The 9,657-nt window shown below is 49.2% G+C and overlaps 1 protein-coding gene across 5 annotated transcripts in view; it reads right to left on the reverse strand.

Moving 5' to 3' along the window:
- Window positions 1-8,951, reverse strand: part of CDK6 (cyclin dependent kinase 6) — a 234,894-nt gene extending 225,943 nt beyond the window's left edge. For 2 of the 5 annotated variants that reach the window (XM_036863081.1, XM_036863085.1), the window contains exons 1-2: window positions 6,073-6,213; window positions 5,352-5,960 (exon numbers count right to left, since the gene is read on the reverse strand). In XM_036863081.1, the coding sequence (XP_036718976.1) occupies window positions 5,352-5,584 (233 nt within the window). In that variant the 5' untranslated portion in view covers window positions 5,585-5,960; window positions 6,073-6,213. Of the gene's footprint in view, window positions 1-5,351; window positions 5,961-6,072; window positions 6,215-7,408; window positions 7,522-8,808 lie in introns of those variants that run through there. The other 3 variants (XM_036863082.1, XM_036863084.1, XM_036863083.1) reach the window with 3 other exon arrangements.
- Between the last annotated feature and the right edge of the window lie 706 nt (window positions 8,952-9,657).

Raw genomic sequence — 9,657 nt, forward strand, 5'->3', positions numbered from 1 at the left:
AACACCACTCAAATGGTAACCTTTATGTAGGTAGGCTTGTTACCAACCACCTGTGTCCATTTTCAGTGCCGCCTCCTGCCCCTTGAACATAGCCCAACATTACCAATACTACCTTCTTCTACTGCCACTCCTCCTGCACCCAGATTTCATCTTTGCTATGTTCTACCACAGCAGGAAGCTCACAATTAATTTCCGTCCTAAGAAGACTGAGAAGCTTATCTGAACTTCATAAGAAATAGAAATCGTGTTATTAGTTCTTCAAGAAGCATGGGTAACACATATTTGCTTAGGTGTCTAGAGGTTGTTATGCTACCTAATTTTCAAGTATTATGGTATTTATTTCACTAAATGGGTATTAGATGCCAGAGCCGCATTATGTAATAGCTCATTCATAAGACGAGTACCAAGCATTTAGATGTTTTTAACTATTCTCTGTCTAAAATGAATTCAATATTACTTAATTATTTAACTACATTATTTACCCATATTATTATTTAACTCCAGCTATTTAAATGATCATAGTTATTACCCAACTTCCTTAAAAGCAGAATTTAATGGATAATCATCACACTTTTTACAGATTTACTTCAGTAAGGCATACTGCAGAATTCAGGAATTTCCTGAGTTGATATGTCATTTATTCCTGGCAAACTATCACCTTTGTCTACATATAGCTCATATTTTCCGAACTAGAAATGTACTCACTTGAGTTAACTTCTTCCACCAAACAAAAAGAATTATTTTAAAATTGCTACTCAGATTTTAGAGAAAGTCAACGACTTTAAAATGGCATGACAGACAAGCTGCCTGACCTCTGACCTTTAGGTTCTTTATCTATAATAATAAAAGGGTTGAAAGATACTTTGGAAGTCTTTCAACCCTAATATTCATGAGTTTCCAACGACACTGTGAGTACTGGATGTTTCGTTCTTAAAAAACATTCCTAGGAAATCATCAATAGTGAGGCATATTTTTTTAAGGGTAATTTACTTTTAACAAGGAGTCTATTTTCATAGATATCCATTTACCCTTGTCTTAAACATAAGAAAATACACCAAGAGATATTCACATTTATACAAGTTTCCCTTTTAGAAGCCATTTTCTCCTTGATAGAGAACTTCTAGTCATTCCATGGTGATAATAGTTGTGTAAGAAGGATACAGTGCAATCAATGGCAACAATTCAGCACTACCAAGTTCTTCTGCAGGAACAAGGAATGGGCAGAACATCATTGTGAAAATGTGTATTTACTAAATAAGCTCAATAAATTGGAACTTCTCAAGGAACTGTTAGAGAATGAAAGACCAAACATACTTTTCACATACTGACATTTAAAAAGACAATTTAAACTCCTGCTTTTCCTGCCTTCAATGAAACAAACCCTAATAAACATATTATTCACCTACAAAACAACACTTTTATTCAGAAGGATTCCCATGAACTAACCCACCCGAGGTTATGATCTAATAATCACTGAGCTGCACGCATTTTTCTGGCGTTTTTAAGCAGTGATTAAATATGCTAATAATCATAATTTAACATATTTAGACACAAGTTTACTCACTGAAATACCATGAGTTTTAGTTTCCTGAACCAGTACTTGAATTTGAATTACTTTTACTGCTACACTAACAAATTTAATCCCTGGAGACAACACTGATAGCACTTAACCAGGACTTTGTAATGACATGATACTACCATGTTTCGGGGTTATGATGATCATCTTATTTCTTCAAAAACAGGGGAATTACTTGGGAGGAGTAGCCAGGTATGATTTACCCAAGTATCTTTCCCAGCACCTAACCCCATGGTTTTTAAACAGTAGGTCCTTCCTAAATCCTTGTTGAGTAAGTGGAGCTCAAATGTTCGTATCTATTAATTACATGTCAATGTCTTCTTATACAGATCTCTTGGTATGTGCCTAAAGTGAAATTTAATCCCCCCAAAGCATTTGATTCTGATTAGTGTTTTAGTTATCTAACTATTCAATCAGCAAATTCAGGGTAACCAAATTACCACAAATATTAGATGCTCTGAAAAAAATGGTTAGCTTAAATATAGCAAAACAAACCAATGGAAATAAAGAGAACTGAATTTTTAAAAAGATAAAAGAACTGCTCATCCCATTACAAGGTTAAGTTCTGTAAATGTAGAGACTTTTTTTGACTTGTTCACTGATGTATCCCCAGCTTCCAGCAGTGTCTGGCAAATACTGGGCCCTCAGGAAATATTTGATGAATGAATAGATTGCTGATAAAACATATTATTTTATCTACTATATATATTTAGTTCAGAATGTAAAATAGGATTCATTTGTGGAGTGCAGAAGCTCTAATACAAGCTGATACTGAAGTCTGATTCTGGCAAAGTCTCCAGGATTTGGGATTACCAACTGCAAGATACAAGTAAGTCTACATCCCAGACACTGACTGGCTGATCAAGCCTGGGCCTGGGATGTATCAAGCACAGGTAAGCAAGAATTTCAAGTCACTATCCCTGTGCATGCAGGCAGTACCAGTGCCAGCAATAACAAGACAGTTTTTCTGGCAAATCCATCAAAATTAAATCTTAAACTTTTGAAAAATGAATATGTTTATTATGCTCCTTCAAGCTTAGAGGCTTAACTATCTGTGGGAGGTGCCTATAATCATGATCAATTACTTGTGACTTGAAGGCACTTATTAAGGCATCTGCCCTTTTAAGAAACCTTTAAAGAGCCAGCCATAGGACTGTAAAACGGATCCTGCAGGGCAACAATAAATCACAGGTTTGGGGGCCCAACTTTGACAACTCTCCCTTGAAAGGAAAGAATTTGTTGTCACCTGTCCTTGACTTCCTGATCCTGCCTGAACAAATATCAGCATCCTCTAAAATCTGAATTCCTAGTCTAGCTAAGTAAGTCATGGAGGCCAGTAATTGCCCCAAGGCACAAGTGGAAGAGAAGAAACAGGAAGGAAACAAAACGGAATGGAGATCTGCAGCTCGTGAGGATGACATCATCAATAATTTTCTGAAGTGTCACTGAATTTCATGGCATTTGACTGATGGTCTTTTCTGACAAACTACAGTCTCATTATATTCAAGCAGCTTCTTGGTTCCAAAGCCTGTAACGTCTGGGTTTGAGTATGACTTGTTCTACTGGAAAGGTCAGGTGAACTGATGCCTTACTGGGAACTTTCTCCATGGCAAGGGCCCCACTAACCTGTCTGAACACAAATAATACGTGGACGTTTGAAGCATTCTTAAATTTACAAAGTGTTTTCATATACACTATCTCAGTTTCTCCTCACAATTCTTAAGAGGTAGATGTCATCATCACCACTTAACATGTGAAATTAGTTTTAGAAAATGATGCCTTTGTCTTCAACTTGTAAGTATAGTCTCCTAAAATTTCTCAGTATAGAATCCAAGACATGGGTTAGTTAGAAATCTGTAAAGACACACCAACCTCAAGAGAATAAATCAAGAGAATAAGATGGATTAGCCAAAATCTACCAGCACAATGACAAAAACAACCTTCTTTTGTCACAAGAATAAATTGTGCTTTTTAAAGGATGTTACACCGGGGTGCCTCTGTAACACCGCTACAATTGGAAGAACATGATTTTATTTATATACATGATAATCATCCTTAACTGGACACTATCCAAAGGTAACAGACAAAATAAAACAAGAACTTTGGACCTACAATTCTAGTGGTGGAATTCACCCTTTGGGAAGTGTCTAGGTGATTCCACTAGTTACAGGGGACAAAATGTACCCTTCACTTTTCTCTCCAATATCACAAAGACCCCCCAAAAGGGTTTTTGTTGTTTTTCAACAAAGAAAACATACACACAAAAGGTTATCTATTGCTTTTATTTATAATCCCATCTTCCTAAAACACTGATTCCCTCAGTCTCATTATCTTTTGTCCCTCTCTTCTTTACTGGCTAAAATAGAGGTATATTAGGGTCCTATCTTTATAGCCATTTACTACTTTATTTATGTATTTATGATTCTTTGCTGCTTTCTAGCCTGAGTCTGACTGTGTCAGGAACAAAGCACAACACAAATCATCCAACCTGGGATAAGAGGAGACAAACTGAAACCTCCCAGGAAGATTCCGTAGACACTTGGGCTCCCTGAAACTATAGAGGGCTTGGTATTTCAAAGGTCAGCCTTGGGTCTCTCCGCTTTGATGACTAATGTTAAACTGTCTGACCTTTTTACAAAAATATTTAGCTGTGCTTATTTCATCCACAGCACACATACAGTAGTAGACACATATCTGTTGAACAGAACCCTTAGACGGATGAGAAGACAGGAAGAAGACCTCAAGACCTCCTTTTTCGAACATACTACCTTAGGAGTTGAGAAAGGTAAAATCACACCCTGATTTGTAGAAGTTTCTGGGCATTCCTTTTCAGCTTGAAACTATGCACCTCTGTTTTAAAAAGAAAAGGATGACACACCACACAATGTCAAACACACAGTAGGGAAATTCCAGGATCACTAAGAAAACATCATTATCTTAAGTGACACACACTTTGGTTTAATACTGGTTACCACACAAGAGAGGCTATAAGTACTGGTGCCTCCTCACCCACCAGCACAACCCACCCAGGAAAAGCAAGGGCAGGACCTTTAGAATCTAAAGATTCCACAACCTGGACTCACATCTGACTCTTTGGAGAGGGAGTCTAAGGACTATGCCGGCCCAGAGACATAAAGTAATGCAAACAGGTAACATTTTGGGAAGAAATTTTTTAAATGACACAAACTGGGCATCAGCACTGAAGTCCTTAGACCATCAGAAATCCTTATTATTATGCAACGTTAATAAAAAGAAACTGTAGGTGTGACTGGCAAAACTATTCTTAAAAGTTTCTGCACTTTTAAACCTTATTTCTACTAGGCCCCGACAATAAAGTTTTCTTTCTACTAATTATCACCATATCCTCAGACCTCTCACTCATTCTCTCAAAAACTCCCCCAATGTCCATGGAAACCATGCTGGGGCTGGAGGGGCGCGTCTCAGGTTGGCTTGTTCTGTCCCTAAAAGACGCCCATCTTTCTGGATCCCTTTCAGGGTGGGCAGGGAGAAAACATTTAGAACTTGCACAGCGGCAAGGAGGCCTGCGCAGGTCACATTTTATGACTTGTCTTTCTGTTCGCTGTCTGGCAAGGTCACCGGCTCTGGCTCGTGGCTCTGTCGACAAAACTTACTCTCACTCGGTAAGGTCAACGGGTCGCACCGGGCCTCCCTAGCCGCCCCCCTGCCCCCCAATCTTCGTGGGCCCCAGGATCCCAGGCCCGGCCCTCCCACGGCGCGCGGCCCCCGACGGCGCGGGCGCCGCTCCACCGCTCACCTGACCACGTTGGGGTGCTCGAAGGTCTCCAGGTGCCTCAGCACCGCCACCTCGCGGATGGTAGAGAGCGGCATGCCCTCCTCGCCAGTCTGCACTCGCACGCGCTTCAGCGCCACGAAACGGCCTCCGTTCTTCAGGTCCCGGGCCTTGAACACCTTCCCATAGGCGCCCTCCCCGATCTCCGCCACGCATTCGTACTGCTGGTCGGCACGGCTCAGGCCGTCCTTCTCCATGCCGCCCGGACGCCGCCCGGCGCGGCGCCGCTGGGGCGGGCGGGGGGCGCGCTCGGCTCGCTCGTGGCCGCCGCTCGCCTCCTCCCGGACCCCCCGGCCTGCTCCCTCGCGCCCTAGAGCTCGGTCTCGCTCTCTCTCACCCCCGCCGACTACCGCGGTCCGGCGCTCGGACTCTCGCGGCCGCCGGGGCTGGATGGAGCGACCTCCCCGCGGGCGGGCGCAACCCTGGTGCCGCCGCTGCGAAACTCCGCCTGCCGAGTCGCCGAGGAGCAAGCCGATCCCTCCTCTTCCCTCCCCGAAGCTCAGTCCTCTGTACAGACACCAAGGCGATTACATAGTCTTTGCCCGAGCGCGTCTCACTCCACAGTCCTTCCACCTAAAAGAGGAGACGGGAGGACAAGAAGAAAGTGTAATCAGACATCCCAGGCGCCTTCCTCGGGGTTCCTGTAGACACCCCTCCTCCTCCTTTACGAAGCCCCCTTCGCTACCCTCTGCGAGCTCCTGCCCTCTCCCAGGCCGCTTAATCCTTCCTGGTTCCTCCGAGAAAAGCGAAGTTACTTTTCTTTCCCCGCAGAGCTGGAGCCGTCTTCGCGCGGAGAGGTTGCAGGGGCCCCTCGGGGATGAGCGCGGGGCGCGAGACGCAGTGGAACGAGAGGGGGCGTGCCAAGCAGCCCAGAGTGTGCCGGGAGCGCGGGGGAGGGGAGGCGCCGGGCACGTCAATGTCACGGCTTAATATTTATCCTTATATCATTGTGCTGTGCTGCTACCCTCCCCGCCTGCCCAGGCCTGGAGGTGCAGGGAGAGGGGCTCCTGGGGTGCCGTGGGGCGTTTCGGGGTCGTGCACAACCTGGTGTGGAGAGACCGCGGGTCCACTGGTGTGCGGCCGCAGAATGTGGGTGGGGGCTCCCAGGACCCTGTAACCCGAAGCTGGGAGTGTGCGAGAAGGGGTGGTCAGACATCTGCTCGGAAATTGCTTCCTTTCTTTCCACTTTCAGTTTTTCTACGAGGACACATTTTAAAACGACTTGCACACACAAATGGTCTTTTTAGGGTAAAGGAATCTGGATTGGAAGCGGAATTCTTCCTCCGACCTAGAGGACCTCCCTGGTGGAGACCCATCAGGTCGGGGAGGGCTGGAGCTCCCGCTCTTCGGGGGTGGGTGAGCGACAGGGCCCTGGGGGTGGGGTGGGAAGTCGCCCACGGGACCCTAAGAGTGGGAGAAAGAGGTGTCCACCGCACTTCAGCTTGTCGTCTCCTTGGAGAACAACTTCAGAAGGAAGGCAGCATAACCGTGACTCGCCTAGAAATTTTCAACCGATTGAACCTGAGTAAAACTCAGCCTCCCCTTAAAAGGGGTGGGCGGGGGGAGTAAATGCTGAGCCTCCAGGGGAAAGTGAGAAGGGGTTGCGCCCTTGAGGCCTGGACTCGCGAACCCTTCCCCACTCCCAGGGTCGTCCCCAAAGTAGGCAGCAGAGGTGGCTGCTCCATTCTCCTTTCGGCTTAAGGCCGGGTCCGAACAGCAGCCAGTGGCCCCCCAGGAGCCCCCCACACAACAAAGCGGGGGGGGGGGGGACGACGCACTTTCCCTTCCCATTCAGCTGCAATCCAGGACCCAGGGAACCTCCTCCCCACCGCCGCTTTGGCCTCGGCCGGACATTCGCCACTACAGTCGCGTGTCCGAAATTCTCGGGGCACCTCGGAATTACCTGCCCGGCAACCGCTGGCGCGCTCGCCTTCTGCCAGGCATTATAGAAACAAAATGCGCGACCCCCACGGTCTGCGGGCGGAGGGGCCCGCAGCAAAGACAGAGACCCTCACACTCACTCTATTCAAAACTCTCCTTAAAAGGTGAAGGCGAATCCTGGGGGAGCCGAGGAACGAGCCCCTAGAGCCAGCACCGCGGTCTGAGGCAGGCCGAGGGCCACACAGGTAGCGGAGGAGCCGCCGCAGGCTGCGCAGCCCGCCCCCTCCCGCGGCCCCCCCCTCCCCTCCGCTCCCCAGTCCTGACCGCCGCTCGGCAGCGAAGGAAGCGTCGGGGACGTCCCACCCCCGCAGGGAACTGCGCCCGCTGCCCCCGCCTGGCCCCGCACCGCCCGCCCCGGCTCTCCCCCCTCGCTCCCCGGACTGTCGGCTCCGGCGGAGAGAAACGGGAGCAGCAGTGCCTTTTCCCCCCCTCTCCTCCACTTTTTTTTTGTTGTTGTTGTTGCTTTCCCACGCTGGCTGAATGTGACTTGACCCCATTTCAAAAAAGTTTGACATAGTGCTTCAACATTTCCGCATTCCTCCGCGACTACAAAGGCTGCAGCCGCCTCCTTCTGCTTTCTGTCTCTGCTCTCTGTCTTCACACTCAATGAAATCCTTCATGTGCCTCTCCCGAAGCCTGCCAAGCACCGCAAGGGTCGCCACCAGCGCAGCGACAAGAGGCCGCACCGGGGACCACGACTCCCGCGTGTGCGCACAAGCAGATGCGCCCACGTGCACACTGACGGGCGCGGTGCTGGGCCCGAAGGTGCTCACCCCGGGGCGTGCGTTTTAACTTCGATATTTTAAATTAGAAAAGTAAACTGGGAAACTAAAGCAAGCGTGCATCCTTGCGGGGCTTCCAGCCTGGGCACTGGCCGCCTGCGTGCACTCCTCTAAGTGTGCATAACACGCCCGCAGGGGTTGCCAGCAAGAAGTCTGCGTTAACATTTATCTCTTGGTGGGTAAGGTGGAGCCCACACCCGTACCTCAACGAGCTTTCGGGGGAGCTTTCGGGGGACATAAACATAAGGCACCGAAACACATTCTCCCCCATGGAGTCCCCAACAGCAGTGCATTTTAAACCCTAAATGTGGATTATTATGTGAGTTTCCGAGTGGAGCTTGAGTTCCGTTTGAAGAAGCTGGATAAAAAGTGTTTGTGGGTGCGCTTGTGCGCAAGGCTAAGTGTGAGCTGGCACAGGATCTCGTTGTTGGGGGTCGTTCCTCGTGTGGCGTCCTAATCTGGCGTCCTCTAGCCGGATTAGGAGAAACTCCTTTAGCTCCCCAAAACTAGCCCCCATAACTACCCCGCCTCGGTTCGTAAGGGGTTAACCAAAGCCTATTCCGAGAACCTACCGCCCCCCCACCGTCTCCGTCCCCCCTACCCACCCTCGCCTCCGACACCGGCCAAGCCCCCAAATCTCCCCCGGGGACCCTCCCCCCAACCCCGCAGCCCACCCACCCGAGCGCACAGCTCTTTACCTGAGGGGCCCGGCCGCGTCGGGCCTCGCGAAGGGGCTGCGGGTATCAGTTCGACCTTCACACGTGTCCACGGCGGCGCGGAGCAGGTAACCCGGCTGGGAGGAAGGAGTTACCAGCACTCTCTCCGGCGAAGGGGTGGGCACTACGGCGGAGGGAGGAGGGGCGGCGGAGGGCGCCGCCCGCGCCGCTCGCTGGGGGCGGACGGGGCTGCGGGGCTCCGGCCGGCGCTCGGGGCCCGAGCCGGGGAGGCGACGGGGGCGGGGTTGGGGGCCCCGGAGGCCGACTCTGCCGGAGACCCTCCCGGCGGCGGGGTTGGGGGCTCGGCGCTCAGTGGCAAGCGAGTGTGCAAATTAAAGCCTTCCGGAGAGAGGGGAGGCGGCCGAGACCCGGCTGTGCTCTGAGCCTCCCCGCTCCCTAGCTCTCTGCTCCGAGTGGGGGGCGAGAAAGAGGGGGGAGTTCAATGAAAATTTCCGGCTTTCACTGCAACTGGAGTGAGGGATCTTGCGACTAAAATAAGAGGCGTGAGAGGGAGAGTGGGATGTGTCGTCGGGAGTCGGCGGAGTTACCAAACCCAGGGTCGCCCAGAGTTGGGGTTTTGACAGAGTGAGGCGGGCTGGGCGTATCAGCAGTCTGTGATGTAGACGGATGGGAAAAACACAAAACAACCAACAATAATTATGAGGGGCCGGTGGGGATGGTAAATACCAACACTTTCCAAGAAACTGAAAAATCAGACCAAAAAAATAACTCTTCTCTATTTAAAAAAAAAAAAAAAATTGGCAGGACGCCTTGCAGAAAAGAAAATACTAATCTGTCCAAGCACTTTTCACTTTCAGCATGAGCTACATT

This window comes from Balaenoptera musculus, chromosome 9, assembly GCF_009873245.2.
Source record: "Balaenoptera musculus isolate JJ_BM4_2016_0621 chromosome 9, mBalMus1.pri.v3, whole genome shotgun sequence".
NCBI lineage: Eukaryota > Metazoa > Chordata > Mammalia > Artiodactyla > Balaenopteridae > Balaenoptera > Balaenoptera musculus.